This window comes from Pseudoliparis swirei, chromosome 23 (assembly GCF_029220125.1).
Source record: "Pseudoliparis swirei isolate HS2019 ecotype Mariana Trench chromosome 23, NWPU_hadal_v1, whole genome shotgun sequence".
NCBI lineage: Eukaryota > Metazoa > Chordata > Actinopteri > Perciformes > Liparidae > Pseudoliparis > Pseudoliparis swirei.
Genome location: NC_079410.1, coordinates 2,570,713 through 2,590,712, shown reverse-complemented (window position 1 = coordinate 2,590,712; position 20,000 = coordinate 2,570,713). Strand labels below are relative to the sequence as shown.

General features: G+C 44.1%; 1 protein-coding gene across 1 annotated transcript in view; it reads left to right on the top strand.

The window, feature by feature from the left end:
- LOC130188455 (RNA binding protein fox-1 homolog 3-like) overlaps nucleotides 1-20,000 on the top strand; it is a 149,739-nt gene that overhangs the window by 33,431 nt on the left and 96,308 nt on the right. The window contains exon 2 of the mRNA XM_056406828.1: nucleotides 14,618-14,727. Coding sequence (XP_056262803.1) covers nucleotides 14,618-14,727 — 110 coding nt within the window. The remainder of the gene's footprint in view (nucleotides 1-14,617; nucleotides 14,728-20,000) is intronic.

Sequence of the window (20,000 nt, the reverse complement as noted above, 5' to 3'; positions counted from 1 at the left end):
TCTCCCCTAATGGGAACGCCTCGCTCGGGTATCACTCCCACTCAGGCCGCCAGCTGGCAGCACGGCCCGGGGGGGGGGGGGGGGTGGGTGTGTGCACTAACACACCTGCAGTCTGAGTGTGTGTGTGTGTGTGTGTGTGTGTGTGTGTCCGTCTTCCCGTCCGTCACACACACTCACTGGAGCGGAGCATCAAGACGTCTCACGTGGACGTTATTAATATTAAATCAACGCTGACCGAGCCACGACACCACGGAGAGAGAGTGGGTGTGTGAGTGTGTGTGTGTGAGTGGTGTGTGTGTGAGTGTGAGTGTGTGTGAGTGTGTGTGTGAGTGGTGTGTGTGTGAGTGTGTGTGTGTCTGTGTGTGTGTGAGTGTGAGTGTGTGTGAGTGTGTGTGTGTGTGCGCTCTGTCAGTCACTGCCACATCACATGCAGCTTCCCCACTTGTCTAGCGTGTGTGTGTGTGTGTTCTCCTCGTGCACGGCTGCCCCCCCCCCCCCCCCCGCGGTCATTGCTCCACTAGACGAGCGGAGGAAGACGGCGTTGTCGTTGGCGAGGTGTTTGCCTTGTGTGCGCCGAGCGTCGCTGTGTGCCGCCATCGATCGGCTCGCCGCCGCACGCCGGGTGATGGATGCACAACAAACAGACTCTGACTCCCCCGGAGGGAGTGAAAAGTCCGCGCCTGGCTGTGTTGTGGGCCCCCCCCCGTAGCCCCGCCCCCTCATGCAGAATTGAGCCGAGTCCCTAAATGGAGATTCATTAGTCGGCCTGAAGTGGAGCGCTGTAGTTTAGCCCTGATTGCTCTGTACAATGTATGTGTGTGTGTGTGTGTGTGTGTGTGTGTGTGTGTGTGTGTGTGTGTGTGTGTGTGTGTGTGTGTGTGTGTGTGTGTGTGTGTGAGAGAGAGAGTGTGTGTGTATGAGTGTGTGTGCACATATAAACATAACCACACTATTCCCCCGTCAGTTGACCTGGATTCTCTTCATTTAGCCCCCCCCCCCCCCCCCCCACGGGTGCAATCGAGAGAGCCCTGCAACAACCACCACCTTCATCATCTTCATCATCATCATCATCATCACCACCATCTTCATCTTCATCATCATCACCACCACCATCTTCATCATCATCATCTTCACCATCATCATCTTCATCATCATCATCATCACCACCACCATCTTCATCATCATCATCACCATCATCACCACCACCATCTTCATCATCATCATCTTCATCACCACCATCCCACTCCTCCTCCCTCCTTGCGTTGATTGTTGTTTGTCATGTCCAAATGTTGCACCTTCCACCAAAAAAAATTCCTCGTTTGTTTGTGAAAACATTCATTCTTTGGCAATAAACCTGTTTCTGATTCTGATTCTGATTCTGATCTTCATCATCATATTCATCATCATCATCATCATCATCTTCATCATCATCATCATCACCACCATCTGCATCATCTTCTTCATCATCATCACCATCATCTTCATCATCATCATCATCATCACCACCATCTTCATCATCATCTTCTTCATCATCACCATCATCATCTTCACCATCATCACCATCACCATCTTCATCATCATCCCCGGTGATTTTGGGCATGTTTTATCTTTATCTTACGTTATTATTCTGCCTCTCAGACCAGAGGAGCCGCTTTGTTGTTGTTGTTGTTGTTTATGTTTTATCGCCGTTGGAAGGCGGGCTCGTTTTGCTCTCACAACGGGGGGGAGTGGGAAGGGGGGGGGAGGGGCTTAACCCTGCAAGGACAGACCGATCGATCTGCTTCGATACTTCATGCCCCCCCTCCCCCCCCACCCTGTGGAGATCTGACACGCCGACATGCGAACACCAGAGCGATGACAAATCGACCGCTTCGACAAGACAAGGAAACAAACATGATCGTTATGTTTTTTACCGCCCGCCGCCATCTTGTTTTGTAGTCCTTTGTAGTTTTTTGTCGGACGGCTCAGACGCTGGTTTCACCGGCGGGATCCAGAGCGGATGAACATATTGTTCAGGGTTTTGCAGCTTCAATAACAGGAGGGGGGGGAGAGGGGAGGGGTCAGATTACAGGAGACGTGTGTCCCCCCCCCCCCCCCCGGGGGGTTCTCACTCACGCCGATGTCGACTAAGCAGAGATGATGTCGCCTGTAAGGAGTCTCGTGTCTCCAGGCCGGCGTGTGATGAACTTTATTTGCCCCCCCCCCCCCCCCCCCCCGAGAACAAAAAATCTATGAAACAAAATCATTTGTTGCCGTAGTGCGGCTGACGGAACGATTGCTTATCGGGCGGTAAAGCCGCCGCCGCCGCGTGGGGACGATCAATAGTCTGATGGGATGCCGAGGCCCTCCGGACTGAGACATCAAAACGGCTTTCGCTCTTCCTCTCCGCCGGAAAAAAAACACGGCAAGGGGGGGGGCGGGGGGGGGGAGGCATTCATCATTCATCTATACGTTCACTTTATTTTTTCTTTTTATTTTTTAAAGCCGAGATGAGATAACGATGATAATCCTCCCCACTCTTCATTAGTGCACAGGCCACGCCCCCTGAGGTGCTCAGTGTATAAACATCTCTAGTGGGGTAATATGGTACTACAGGCTCTCTAGTGGTGACATATGGTACTACAGGCTCGCTAGTGGTGACATATGGTACTACAGGCTCTCTAGTGGTGACATATGGTACTACAGGCTCTCTAGTGGTGACATATGGTACTACAGGCTCTCTAGTGGTGACATATGGTACTACAGGCTCTCTAGTGGGGTAATATGGTACTACAGGCTCGCTAGTGGTGACATATGGTACTACAGGCTCTCTAGTGGGGTAATATGGTACTACAGGCTCTCTAGTGGTGACATACGGTACTACAGGCTCGCTAGTGGTGACATATGGTACTACAGGCTCTCTAGTGGTGACATATGGTACTACAGGCTCTCTAGTGGGGTAATATGGTACTACAGGCTCGCTAGTGGTGACATATGGTACTACAGGCTCTCTAGTGGTGACATATGGTACTACAGGCTCTCTAGTGGTGACATATGGTACTACAGGCTCGCTAGTGGTGACATATGGTACTACAGGCTCTCTAGTGGTGACATACGGTACTACAGGCTCTCTAGTGGGGTAATATGGTACTACAGGCTCGCTAGTGGTGACATATGGTACTACAGGCTCTCTAGTGGTGACATATGGTACTACAGGCTCTCTAGTGGTGACATATGGTACTACAGGCTCTCTAGTGGTGACCAGTGGTGTAAAGTAACGAAGTAGAAGTACTTCGTTACTTTACTGAAGTAGTTTTTTTGGGTATCTGTACTTTATTTTACTACTTATATTTCTGTTTACTTTTACTTTTACTTCACTACATTTTGCAATGAAAACTTGTACTTTTACTCCGATACATTTCCCCTGAAACAGTATCGTTACTCGTTACTACGGAAAAAAATAATCATGAGAAACATCGGGGACTGTTGTGGAACACACCGCAGCGCACCTGAACGCAGCACGAGCACCAGGTTGGGGATCAGTGGTCCTTGCCGCGTGTTTTCTCTTCCCAGTGATGCCCAGGATGCGAGCGAGCGGCTACAGATACGACTCATTTCATGTGGAGCAGCAATGGAAGCTACTCTAACAACCACGGGGACCAAGATCAACGTCCGTGGCCATATTTGGGCGAACTCTTTTCTTTTGTCGGAGTGAAAGTTCCTTCCTACCGGATGAAGTGCCTCTTATGCCGACCGAAAGCTACGGAGATATTGGCCTTCAACAACTCACCAACCTCAGGAAACACATTGAGGTAAATTAAGAGTAATCCCATGAGCCGCAATGTTAATGTTTAGTCATCATAAACCTGTTAAGATATCTAGCAGTGTTGTCCTCAGGATTGGAGTAAGTTATATCTTTGGCAGGAGGGGAGGAGACAGGTGTCTGATTGTCCTACGCATGTTGTACGTTAGGCTAACGTTCGCTAGCTATCGTCAATTAAATGAGACAATTAGCGTGAGTGGAGGAGACGGATCTCGAGCGAGTTAATGAGCTGAAGAAGTGTTGACAGTTGTGAGAATTTGTTGATTTGAGTCGTCTTAGCTATAATATAATGCTAATCATTACAGCATTATTATAATTATTTGTATTAATATTATAAGAGTGACGGTCCAGTAATGGCGACGATATTGATTTGGGACTGTTGTTGTGTTTAACTACAGAGATACAAGTACATATTCACAAATGAACTATGGATGCACAGACAGGGCATGAAACTAAATGTATAAACTTCAAATTAAAACAAACTATTTTGTACAAAACATTAGGTTGGGGTCATGACATGTTAGGAAGTGTTATTAATTCTATCATGTCTGTAATACTCTCACTTTATTTCAGGAATGGACTACATCAAGCAGCACATGGAAGAACCCTCCCTGCAGCTAGGTGATGCCACCAGGTCCAGTTCATCTGATGAAGAGGACTTCTTCTTCGTCATCTCAAGCGCATGACAGCAGCAAACAGCTGGATGGAGACGTGGATCACGTTGACTTGCTGAAATGCTTCCCAACTGTGTGCTGCTGTCTGTGAAGCTAGACACACTCTACCTGCACCGTCAGGGCCTGTGAAGCTAGACACACTCTACCTGCACCATCAGGGCCTGTGAAGCTAGACACACTCTACCTGCATCAGGGCCTGTGAAGCTAGACACACTCTACCTGCATCAGGGCCTGTGAAGCTAGACACACTCTACCTGCACCAGGGCCTGTGAAGCTAGACACACTCTACCTGCATCAGGGCCTGTGAAGCTAGACACACTCTACCTGCACCAGGGCCTGTGAAGCTAGACACACTCTACCTGCACCATCAGGGCCTGTGAAGCTAGACACACTCTACCTGCATCAGGGCCTGTGAAGCTAGACACACTCTACCTGCATCAGGGCCTGTGAAGCTAGACACACTCTACCTGCATCAGGGCCTGTGAAGCTAGACACACTCTACCTGCACCAGGGCCTGTGAAGCTAGACACACTCTACCTGCATCAGGGCCTGTGAAGCTAGACACACTCTACCTGCACCAGGGCCTGTGAAGCTAGACACACTCTACCTGCACCATCAGGGTCTGTGAAGCTAGACACTCTCTACCTGCACCATCAGGGCCTGTGAAGCTAGACACACTCTACCTGCACCATCAGGGCCTGTGAAGCTAGACACACTCTACCTGCATCAGGGCCTGTGAAGCTAGACACACTCTACCTGCACCAGGGCCTGTGAAGCTAGACACACTCTACCTGCATCAGGGCCTGTGAAGCTAGACACACTCTACCTGCACCAGGTGAACGGCTCTTCAGCATCGCAGGACTCGTCTTCAGCCCAAGAAGAGCGACACTGACATCTGTCCATTTTGAAAATCAACTTCTTTTGAAGATGAACAATACATTTTTCACTTTAAAGTGATGATTCTGGTTGTTACTTTTGGTTCTGCTTTTTTCTGTGTTAATCGTGTTTTTATATTTTAGTAATTTCATAGTATTCATATATTGCTAAGTTCATCCTAGCTCATACTCCCTGTTCATGGCGGCCACAGCACCCAAACAAATAAACTTCATAATTCTCAAAATTCTGACCCTTTGTTTTTTTTATTAACAGCATTTACTTTTACTTTTACTTTCAATACTTAAGTACATTTAATATCAGAAAATTACTTTTGATACTTAAGTACAAAAAAAATCAGATACTTTAATACTTTTACTCAAGTAGTATTCTCATAGGTGACTTTTACTTTTACTTGAGTAATTTTCCAGTAAAGTATCTTTACTTTTACTCAAGTATGACTTTTGGGTACTTTATACACCACTGGTGGTGACATATGGTACTACAGGCTCTCTAGTGGTGACATATGGTACTACAGGCTCTCTAGTGGTGACATACGGTACTACAAGCTCTCTAGTGGTGACATATGGCACTACAGGCTCTTTAGTAGAGTAATATGGTACTACAGGCTCTCTAGTGGTGACATACGGTACTACAAGCTCTCTAGTGGTGACATATGGTACTACAGGCTCTCTAGTGGTGATATATGGTATGACAGGCTCTCTAGTGGTGATATATGGTACGACAGGCTCTCTAGTGGTGATATATGGTACGACAGGCTCTCTAGTGGTGACTTATGGTACTACAGGCTCTCTTTTGCAAGGAGCCAGTGCAGAGCAGCTAATTCAGGCGTAATTCCATCTCTTTTAGTGCCATATTCCACAATGACGATGTAATCAGACTGTTTTATGTTCATCTTTTCAGAGGTGAACAACAGTGACTGGCTCATAAAAAGACCGATCCATCAGCCAATCACAACACAGCTGACAGCCAGCGTCTTCCTCCTGTCTCGGGGTCTCTTCCAGTTCGGTGGACTTTGATTTAAGATCCCGAGTTTATGGCGTATAAATCCCAAATGGACATTTTAATAGCTTTTTACTTTTCTTTTCTCTTTTTTTTCAAATTTTTTTTATCGCATTGTGCAACGTAAGCAGTAATCATAAATTTATGATAATTATAATTTGTTGCTGCCGGCTGAAAAACCCTCGCGCGGTATCTCTGAAATGTCAAGTTCCCCGAAGAGGAGCCGGCTCGTTGGGAGGTGGCCCGGCGCTGGTCTCATCTCCTCCATATCTAAAACTAATCGTTGTATTTATTTCATCTGGCCGTCCTCCTTAGCCGACGCCCAAAACACAGAAACATATGAATATAACCACAACAAGCTTTAAGGAGACATTAAGGGTATCAGAGTAAGATTCCCCTCGACGTAAAACATTCAGCAGTTGAATCCGGTGCTGATGATGTCATCATGGATGTGAAGGAGCCGACGTGGTGCGTTCAGGTGCAGAGCGTTGATGTGCCGGTGATCTCCGGCTGTCTTTGAACGCCTCCTCCACGATGTACCTTCAAGGCTCCATCAGCAGAGCTTTTATTACTCAATTTGATTCCACGCGAGGTTAATTCCCCCCCCCCCCCCCCCCCCACACACACACACACATACATTCCTTTATGCATCAGGCGGTAAAAAACCAATCCCGGCTCGCGGTGCCAGAGCGCTGACCGGAGGACGAGAACGAGAGAAAGAGAGAAAGAGATTAAGGGGCTACACCGTTGTTTACCTCCTCTTCCTCCTCCTCCTCCGAGGTGCAGGATGCTCTCCGTCGTTTATAAACGTTAGTCGCCGTTATTGGTTACCTCGCAGGCTATGGGGGGAATGAGAAAAAACTTTGGTGAAGACCCAGGAGGGGGTTGGAAATAACTTTAATCATGCGTAGCAGGAGCTAAATGAGCCATTCTGCGGTGCTTTAAGACGCCCCCCCCCATCCCCCCCCCCCCCCTCGCGGTCTCAGGCCCTGAATTATTAAAAGTGTTGTTTTCCCTTATTGCGTTGCAGCGATGTGCCTCGTTGCTAGAAACGAGGAGCGGCACGTTGAGGGGCGGTGGTTATGTTATCACACACACACACACTCCACTAATATCTACATCCACCTCTAATGTTGACACCATCCTCCATGTTGGATTTCATTTTATTCGCTGATATTTTCTCTCATTTTTGTCGATGCCGATAAATGACTCCCCCCTCCCCCCCAATTACAGAGAACATCAAGTCTCTCCTGTCGAGGCATTAGCATATCATTACGCCCTCTGTGGTGGCGGCGGCCCACTAGCAGATGCAGACATAAAATTCATAATGCAAAAAATAGAAAGATGCTTATTTATACATATTTAATTTTAAACTCCTTTTCTTTCTGCCGGTTCTCTGTGTTCATCAAATAACTTCAGGATTAAACAATCCCACTCACTGGCAAAAGAAAAACAATTAAGCAGCTGGAATTTATTTAAATATTTTTCATTTCTGCAAAAAATAAAAAAGATACATTATAATAATTTCTGTCGATCAACCGATCAATTAATTTAATTATAATCAAGTCCTTATTCAAGTGTTTTAATAGGAATCAAAGAGATTATCACGTGATTGCATCCTTAACTCATCTGTGGAATGTGTTGAACTTTGACTCATAATTAATTAATTATGAAACTATTACATTTAATGTTCTCTTAAAACAGTGAAACAATCCACCGTCTGGTTGAACTGCTCCTAAAATCAATCCAGCAGGAATACGTGAAGAAATACTGGTCCAGTGGGAACTTTGTGTAATATATATACATTTATATGTATATATATATATACAGGACTGTCTCAGAAAATTAGAATATTGTGATGAAGTTCTTTATTTTCTGTAATGCAATTCAAAAAACAAAAATGTCATGCATTCTGGATTCATTACAAATCAACTGAAATATTGCAAGCCTTTTATTCTTTTAATATTGCTGATTATGGCTTACAGCTTAAGAAAACTCAAATATCCTATCTCTAAATATTAGAATATCATGAAAAAGTATACTAGTAGGGTATTAAACAAATCACTTGAATTGTCTAATTAACTCGAAACACCTGCAAGGGTTTCCTGAGCCTTGACAAACACTCAGCTGTTATAAATCTTTTTTTTTACTTGGTCTGAGGAAATATTAAAATTTTATGATAGGATTTTAGAGTTTTCTTAAGCTGTAAGCCATAATCAGCAATATTAAAAGAATAAAAGGCTTGCAATATTTCAGTTGATTTGTAATGAATCCAGAATGCATGACATTTTTGTTTTTTTAATTGCATTACAGAAAATAAAGAACTTTATCACAATATTCTAATTTTCTGAGACAGTCCTGTATATATATATGTATATATATACATATACATTTATATATACAGATACATATATATATATATTTAAAAAGAAATATATATATATATATTTGTGAACAATTTTCAAACAGTGAGACGTTTAATTTTAGTGTTGAACTGGTGTGCTCTTGTTTTGAAGGAGACGATGCTTGAAACACAGCACTTCCTGTTGGAAACTATTTTAGGGCGGAACCAAATTATTATTATTTTTTTCTTTGTGTGAACAATCTCCAAACGTAAGTTTGATTTTTAACTTTCATGTCGAACTGGACCTGCGGCCTCCGAGTGCCGTCTAGTCCGCTCTTATTTTGAAGGAGGAAACACTTCAAACACGGCACTTCCTGTTTGGAAAGTTATATTTATATTTACTCATATTCACTCTTATCTACTCTTCTTTACTCGTATTCACTGATTCCTCCGTTCCGTCTCTTTTGTTTCTTCTCAAGTCATCAGGATTCGAATCATTTGAAGTTTGAAAATCGGCGTTTAAAAAAGATTCATTCAGACGGAATTATTGATCTCTGGAAGTGAGATGAGAAAAGAAGGAGAATACAACAACAAAAGGAGCTCAGACTGGAGCGGGCGTCACTTAATAACCCCCCCCCCCCATACACACACACACATACACACACACATACATATATAAGCCACGCCCCCTGATTTGGGAATTCAAAATGATCTGGAATACGACGTTCAGAAGAAGAAACGTTTCGAGAGAAGGAACGAGAAGTGAAAGAAGTGGTGGATAATGAACACACACACGCACGCACACACACGCACACACATACACACGCTCACACACACACACACACGTATGCACACACACGCACACACATACACACACACACGCTCACACACACACACACGTACACACACACACACGCTCACACACACACGTACACGCACACACGCACACACACACACGCACACACACGTACACACACACGTACACGCTCACACACACACGCACACACGCTCACACACACACGTACACGCACACACACAAACGATCACACACACACACGCTCTTTAATCACACGATTAATAATTAATCAGATTTGGGCTCCGATGCTGTCGTCGACTGATGAGCGGGAATCAAGAGACTGTCGCCAGCCAATCAGCTGCTCCGCAGAGTGTGTGTGCGTGTGTGTGTGTGTGCGTGTGTGTGTGTGTGTGCGTGCGCATGTGCGTGTGTGTGTGCGTGTGTGTGTGTGTGTGTGTGTGCGTGTGCGTGTGCGTGTGTGTGTGCGTGTGTGTGTGCGTGCGTGTGTGTGTGTGCGTGTGTGTGTGTGTGTGTGTGTGCGTGTGTGTGTGTGTGTGCGTGCGCATGTGCGTGTGCGTGTGGGTGTGTGTGCGTGTGTGTGTGTGCGTGCGCATGTGCGTGTGCGTGTGTGTGTGTGTGCGTGTGTGTGTGTATGTGTGCGTGTGTGTGTGTGTCTTCTACGTGACATTTCCTACATGCATGTGTGGAATAATTTGATTATCTGCTCTGTTTGCCGCATGTAAACAACATCAATAACAACAGCACAACACACTGTGTGTGCAGCAATAGGTCAGGGGTGTGTGTGTGTGTGTGTGTGTGTGTTATCTAAATATGCATCGATATCGTTGCCGCTCTGGAATCGATCGCGGCGAATACGGATGATCATTTTGTTCACTGATGTATTAAACGCTATTAAAAGCCTCAGTATAAGTGTGTGTGTGTGTGTGTGTGTGTGTGTGTGTGTGTGTGTGTGTGTGTGTGTGTGTGTGTGTGTGTGTGTGTGTGTGTGTGTGTGTGTGTGTGTGTGTGTGTGTGTGTGTGTGTGTGTGTGCCAGCTGTAATTATAACATGCAGTGACCTCATTCTGCTGTGTCAGGTGATGCCCGGCGCTCCGTCTTAAAGCTTCAGGGACGAGGACCGGCGAGCGCTTTTATTTTTATGTGCTGACGACTTTTCTTCCGGCATTATAATTTTTTTATTAATTTCATTTTTTTGGGTCGTTTATCCGTCGAGGGGCGGGTCATAAATTTATGTAATAAGCTCCACGTCCTTTAATGTGCATCAGTGAAACGATGTCAGCTGCAGGAGCTCGCTGACACACACACACACACACACACACACACCATTAATAACAGTAACACGCCGGGCGCCACCGCCCAGAGCGCCGCTGACACTTTAATGGCCTTTTTTTTTTACTTTAGTTTTTTAAATAATGCATGAGCTGCTCGTCTGCGCCGCCCGGCTCCGCCCCCCGGAGGGTGCACCGGCGTTCCTTTGTGCAGGAGTTACATGGGGACCCTCCTCCATGCGCAGGACGTTCACCCAGGAGACCGGGTTACGCAACACCCCTCTACCCCGGACTGCGGCCGTGGTCCTGGACCCGCTCTGGGACTCCCCCCCGTGGTCCTGGACCCGCTCTGGGAGTCCCCCGTGGTCATGGACCCGCTCTGGGACTCCCCCGTGGTCCTGGACCCGCTCTGGGAGTCCCCCGTGGTCATGGACCCGCTCTGGGACTCCCCCGTGGTCATGGACCCGCTCTGGGACTCCCCCGTGGTCCTGGACCCGCTCTGGGACTCCCCCGTGGTCATGGACCCGCTCTGGGACTCCCCCGTGGTCATGGACCCGCTCTGGGAGTCCCCCGTGGTCCTGGACCCGCTCTGGGACTCCCCCGTGGTCCTGGACCCACTCTGGGACTCCCCCGTGGTCCTGGACCCGCTCTGGGAGTCCCCCGTGGTCATGGACCCACTCTGGGACTCCCCCGTGGTCATGGACCCGCTCTGGGAGTCCCCCGTGGTCCTGGACCCGCTCTGGGACTCCCCCGTGGTCCTGGACTCGCTCTGGGAGTCCCCCGTGGTCATGGACCCGCTCTGGGACTCCCCCGTGGTCCTGGACCCGCTCTGGGAGTCCCCCGTGGTCCTGGACCCGCTCTGGGAGTCCCCCGTGGTCATGGACCCGCTCTGGGAGTCCCCCGTGGTCCTGGACCCGCTCTGGGAGTCCCCCGTGGTCATGGACCCGCTCTGGGACTCCCCCGTGGTCCTGGACCCGCTCTGGGACTCCCCCGTGGTCCTGGACCCGCTCTGGGACTCCCCCGTGGTCATGGTATATTTGGATGGCTTTTCTCCCATCAACCGTGACCAATTATCTTCAACGGTTTCTACTTCTAACCCGTCAACCTGTCTCTTGGACCCCATCCCGACAAGGCTGCTTAAAGACGTTTTGCCTTTAATTGGCGGCTCTCTATTAGATATTATCAATGTGTCTCTGCTAACAGGCCACGTACCACACTCCTTCAAGGTGGCTGTTATTAAACCTCTCCTGAAGAAGCCCACTCTGGATCCAGAGGTGTTGGCTAACTACAGACCGATCTCTAACCTCCCCTTCCTCTCCAAGATCCTTGAGAAAGTGGTCGCAAATCAGTTGTGCGACTTTCTACATCATAATAGTTTATTTGAGAAATTTCAATCAGGATTTAGAAAACACCACAGCACCGAGACGGCACTGGTGAAAATTACAAATGACCTCTTAATGGCAGCAGATAAAGGACTCCTCTCTGTCCTGGTCTTGTTAGACCTTAGTGCAGATAAAGGACTCCTCTCTGTCCTGGTCTTGTTAGACCTTAGTGCTGATAGAGGACTCATCTCTGTACTGGTCCTGTTAGACCTTAGTGCTGATAGAGGACTCCTCTCTGTACTGGTCTTGTTAGACCTTAGTCCTGATAGAGGACTCATCTCTGTACTGGTCCTGTTAGACCTTAGTGCTGATAGAGGACTCCTCTCTGTCCTGGTCTTGTTAGACCTTAGTGCTGCATTCGACACCATTGACCATGACATCCTGTTACAGAGACTGGAGCAGTCGATTGGCATTTCAGGCACGGCACTAATTTGGTTTAAATCCTACTTATCAGATCGATCTCAGTTTGTATTTGTAAACGATGACGCCTCGATAACCACCAACGTTAATCACGGAGTTCCACAAGGTTCTGTGCTTGGACCAATTTTATTTACCTTATACATGCTTCCTTTGGGCAATATTATCAGGAAACACTCCATAAACTTTCATTGTTATGCAGATGATACTCAACTATATTTATCGATAAAACCAGAGGAGAGCAACCAACTCGGTAAAATTCAAGCATGTCTTAAAGACATAAAAACATGGATGACCTGCAACTTCTTGATGTTAAACTCAGACAAAACCGAAGTAATTTTACTCGGCCCTGAGCACCTCAGAGATCAATTATCTGGTGATGTGGATTCTGTAGACGGCATTGCCCTGGCATCCAACACCACTGTAATGAATCTTGGCATTATCTTTGATCGGGACTTGTCCTTTAACTCCCACGTAAAGCAAATCTCAAGGACTGCATTCTTTCATCTACGTAATATTTCAAAAATCAGGCACATCTTGTCTCAAAAAGATGCAGAAAAATTGGTTCACGCGTTCGTTACTTCGAGACTGGATTACTGCAACTCCTTATTATCAGGCTGCTCTAATAAGTCTCTTAGGTCCCTCCAGTTGATCCAGAATGCTGCAGCTCGTGTTCTCACTAAAACTAAGAACAGAGATCACATCACTCCTGCACTAGCTGCTCTGCACTGGCTCCCAGTAAAATCAAGAATCACTTTGAAAATTCTTCTCTTAACCTACAAAGCCTTGATTGGTGATGCACCATCATATCTTAAGGAGCTTGTAGTACCATATTGCCCCACTAGAGAGCTACGCTCACTAAATGCGGGACTACTTGTAGTTCCTAGAGTCTTAAAAAGTAGAATGGGAGCCAGAGCCTTTAGTTATCAAGCTCCTCTTTTATGGAACCAGCTTCCAATTTCAGTCCGGGAGGCAGACACAGTCACCTCGTTTAAGAGTCGACTGAAGACCTTCCTCTTTGACAGAGCTTATAGTTAGGGCTGAATCAGGTTCACCTGGTCCAGCCCCTTGATATGCTGCTATAGGCTTATAGCTGCCGGGGGACGTTTTAGGATGCACTGAGTACCTATCTCCTCTTTCCTCTCCTTAAGGATGAATTTTCATCTCTCAATCACACGTTACTAACTCTGCTTTCTCCCCGGAGTCCTTGTGACTTCACGTCTCATGGGGTCATCGGACCCTATGAGACGGCATAGATCCTATCTGCCTGATGGATCGTCTGGGTCGTGGAATTCCTGCTCATGACTACGCCACTGTCCTGTTGAGACTCCGCCCACTGTTGAGACTCCGCCCACTCCTCCTCCCCACCGCCATCTGCCTGATGGATCGTGGAGGTCTCCATCGTGGAATATGCCTACTATGAACTATTCATACACTCTGTCATATTCATTGAATGTATTTTAACTCTAAATCTGTCCTTCTGGTCACATTACATCTATTGCATCTGTCCATCCTGGAGAGGGATCCTCCTCTGTTCTCTCCTGCTTGTTTCTTCCCTTTTTTTCCCCCTGAAGGGTTATTTGGGAGTTTTTCCTGGTCCGATGTGAGGTTTTGGGGCAGGGATGTCTATGTGTACAGATTGTAAAGCACTCCGAGACAAATTTGTAATTTGTGAAATTGGGCTATACAAATAAACTGAATTGAAACTGAATGGACCCGCTCTGGGACTCCCCCGTGGTCATGGACCCGCTCTGGGACTCCCCCGTGGTCATGGTCGTGGTGTTGCGCCCCGTGTGGTCACCCAGAGGCGCTGCAGCTGCTATGACGTCATCAGGGCTCGGCCGCGTAACTTTATTGATCGTTTACATGTGACGGTAAACTGTGATGTCACTTCCTGCTGATCGACTTCCCCTCGTCGCCTCTCTGATGTCTTCATGGTAATGTTCCTGTGTGACCCCCCCCCCCCCCCCCCCGTCTTGTTCCGTTTCCATGACGCCCGCCGTGTTCTCTCTCCTCAGGAAACACGTTGTGTAAGTCCGGAGGCGTCGCCGTGTTCGGGAACGTGGTCTACAGCGGCCTGCTGAACGACCCCCTGTGGCATTTGGGAGTGCCCCTCTTCACGAGACTGGTAAGACCCCCCAGACCCCCCGAGAGCCCCTCAGACCCCCCCAGACCTCCAAAACCCCCCGGACCCCCTCAGACACACACAGAAAATGAAGGAACTGTTATAGGTTCTTTGAAGAACTATTTAAGAAAACGGTTCTTTAAAGAACCCTGGTTTGAAAGGTTCTTTGTGGAACCAGATATGGGGCCTTTAAAAAGTTATTCAAGAACCCCCCCCCCCCCCCCCCCCCGTTGGGACGATCCCAGTCGACAGAGATGTTTTGGGATCATGTCTTCGTCCCTCCGCCCTGAGGAGGAGGAGAGAGAGGACTCCATGCCTCCTGAGGGCGTCTCCATGGCGACGGGTTGTCATGAGCAGCTGGAGATAAACGGCGCCTCTCATTGTCAAAAGGGAAATTGAATATTTAGTTGTTGCCGCTGCGTGTTGCCCCCCCCCCCCCCCCCAGTTAATTGCCACCTCCTCCTCCTCGTCGTGTTATTGATTGGATCGGCTGCCGTGCGTTAGCGCTGATTGCTGATTGGCTGATTGGAGCGCGGCTGCGTCTAATTGAGTTAAACAGATAATTCATCTCATGAACATCTGATTATCAATTAAAGTCAAGCGGAGACGAGTTGTGAGTATTAATGATTAATAACAACACATTCATAACAACACACGTTCATAACAACACAGATTCATAACAACACAGATTCATAACAACACACGTTCATAACAACACACGTTCATAACAACACACATTCATAACAACACACATTCATAACAACACACATTCATAAAAACACACATTTATAACAACACACGTTCATAACAACACACGTTCATAACAACACACGTTAATAACAACACACGTTCATAACAACACACGTTCATAACAACACACATTCATAACAACACACGTTCATAACAACACATGCTCATTACAACACACGTTCATAACAACACACATTCATAACAACACACATTCATAACAACACACATTCATAACAACACACGTTTAAAACAACACACGTTCATAACAACACACGTTCATAACAACACACGTTAATAACAACACACGTTCATAAAAACACACATTTATAACAACACACATTCATAACAACACACGTTCATAACAACACATGCTAATAACAACACACGTTCATAACAACACACGTTCATAACAACACACATATATAACAACACACATTCATAACAACACACATTTATAACAACACACATTCATAACAACACACGTTCATAACAACACACATTCATAATAACACACGTTAATAACACACATTCATAACAACACATTCATAACAACACACATTCATAACAACACACGTTCATAACAACACACGTTCATAACAACACACATTTATAACAACACACATTCATAACAACACACGTTCATAACAACACACGTTCATAACAACACACGTTCATAACACACGTTAATAACACACGTTCATAACAACACACGTTCATAACAACACACTTTCATAACAACACACGTTCATAACAACACACGTTCATAACAACACACGTTCATAACAACACACGTTCATAACAACACACATTCATAACAACACACGTTAATAACAACACACGTTCATAACAACACACGTTCATAACAACACACATTCATAACAACACACGTTCATAACAACACACATTCATAATAACACACGTTAATAACACGTTCATAACAACACACTTTCATAAAAACACACATTTATAACAACACACGTTCATAAAAACACACGTTCATAACAACACACGTTCATAAAAACACACTTTCATAAAAACACACATTTATAACAACACACGTTCATAAAAACACACGTTCATAACAACACACTTTCATAACAACACACGTTCATAAAAACACACGTTAAAACACACTTCATAACAACACACGTTCATAAACACATTTATAACAACACACGTTCATAAAAACACACGTTCATAACAACACACTTTCATAACAACACACGTTCATAAAAACACACGTTCATAAAAACACACTTTCATAACAACACACGTTCATAAAAACACACATTCATAACAACACACGTTCATAACAACACACGTTAATAACAACACACATTCATAATAACACACGTTAATAACACACGTTAATAACACGTTCATAACAACACGTTCATAACAACACACATTTATAACAACACACGTTCATAAAAACACACGTTCATAACAACACACTTTCATAACAACACACGTTCATAAAAACACACGTTCATAAAAACACACTTTCATAACAACACACGTTCATAAAAACACACATTCATAACAACACACGTTCATAACAACACACGTTAATAACAACACACATTCATAATAACACACGTTAATAACACGTTCATAACAACACGTTCATAACAACACACGTTCATAACAACACACATTCATAACAACACACATTCATAACAACACACTTTCATAACAACACACGTTCATAAAAACACACGTTCATAAAAACACACTTTCATAACAACACACGTTCATAAAAACACACATTTATAACAACACACTTTCATAACAACACACGTTCATAAAAACACACGTTCATAACAACACACTTTCATAACAACACACGTTCATAAAAACACACGTTCATAAAAACACACTTTCATAACAACACACGTTCATAAAAACACACATTCATAACAACACACGTTCATAACAACACACATGCATAACAACACACATTAATAACAACACACATTCATAACAACACACTTTCATAACAACACACATTCATAACAACACACGTTCATAACAACACACGTTCATAACAACACACGTTCATAACAACACACATTCATAACAACACACGTTCATAACAACACACGTTCATAACAACACACGTTCATAACAACACACATTCATAACAACACACGTTCATAACAACACACGTTCATAATAACACATTCATAACAACACACATTCATAAAAACACACGTTTATAACAACACACGTTCATAACAACACACGTTCATAACAACACACGTTAATAACAACACACATTCATAAAAACACACATTTATAACAACACACGTTCATAACAACACACGTTAATAACAACACACGCTCATAACAACACACTAATAACACACTTCATAACAACACACGTTCATAACAACACACTTTCATAACAACACACGTTCATAACAACACACATTCATAACAACACGTTCATAACAACACGTTCATAACAACACACGTTCATAACAACACACGATCATAACAACACACGTTCATAACAACACATTCATAACAACACACATTCATAATAACACACGTTAATAACAACTGCGTCATAACAACACGTTCATAATAACACGTTCATAATAACACACGTTCATAACAACACACGTTCATAACAACACACGTTCATAACAACACACGTTCATAACAACACATTCATAACAACACTTCATAACAACACACGTTCATAATAACACGTTCATAACAACACACTTCATAACAACACGTTCATAACAACACACGTTCATAATAACACACGTTCACACATTCATAACAACACGTTCATAACAACACGTTCATAACAACACACGTTCATAACAACACACATTCATAAACACACTTCATAACAACACGTTCATAACAACACACGTTTATAACAACACACGTTCATAACAACACACGTTCATAACAACACGTTCATAACAACACACGTTCATAACAACACATTCATAACAACACACGTTCATAACACACACGTTCATAACAACACACGTTCATAACAACACACGTTCATAACAACACATTCATAAAACACACATTCATAACAACACACGTTCATAACAACACATTTATAATAACACACGTTCATAACAACACACGTTCATAACAACACATTCATAATAAATAATAACGTTCATAACAACACACGTTCATAACAACACATTCATAACAACACGTTCATAACAACACACGTTCATAACAACACATTTATAATAACACACATTCATAACAACACACGTTCATAACAACACACGTTCATAACAACACACGTTTATAACAACACACATTTATAACAACACACGTTCATAACAACACACGTTCATAACAACACACATTCATAACAACACACGTTCATAACAACACACATTCATAACAACACACGTTCATAACAACACACGTTCATAACAACACACATTCATAACAACACACATTCATAAAAACACACGTTTATAACAACCCACGTTCATAACAACACACGTTCATAACAACACACATTCATAACAACACACGTTCATAAAACACACTCATAACAACACATTCATAACAACACACGTTCATAACAACACACTTTCATAACAACACCGTTCATAACAACACACGTTCATAACAACACACTTCATAACAACACATTCATAAAACACACGTTCATAACACACATTAATAACAACACGTTCATAAACACACGTTCATAACAACACACTTCATAACAACACACGTTCATAAAACACACGTTCATAACAACACACTTCATAACAACACACGTTATAACAACACGTTCATAAAAACACACGTTCATAACCACACACGTTCATAAACACGTTCATAACAACACACTTCATAACAACACACGTTCATAAAACACACGTTCATAACAACACACTTCATAACAACACACGTTCATAAAACACACGTTCATAACAACACACTTTCATAACAACACACGTTCATAACAACACACATTCATAACAACACACTTCATAACAACACACGTTCATAATAACACATTCATAATAACACACGTTCATAACAACACACGTTCATAACAACACACATTCATAACAACACACTTTCATAACACACTTCATAACAACACACGTTCATAAAACACACTTTCATAACAACACACGTTCATAAAACACACACGTTCATAACAACACACTTTCATAACAACACACGTTCATAAAACACACGTTCATAACAACACACTTTCATAACAACACACGTTCATAAAACACACATTCATAACACACTTCATAACATAACAACACGTTCATAACACACTTATAACACACACGTTCATAACAACACGTTCATAACAACACACGTTCATAACAACACACATTCATAACAACACACGTTCATAACAACACACATTCATAACAACACACGTTCATAACAACACACATTCATAACAACACACGTTCATAACAACACACGTTCATAACAACACACGTTCATAACAACACACTTTCATAACAACACACGTTCATAAAAACACACGTTCA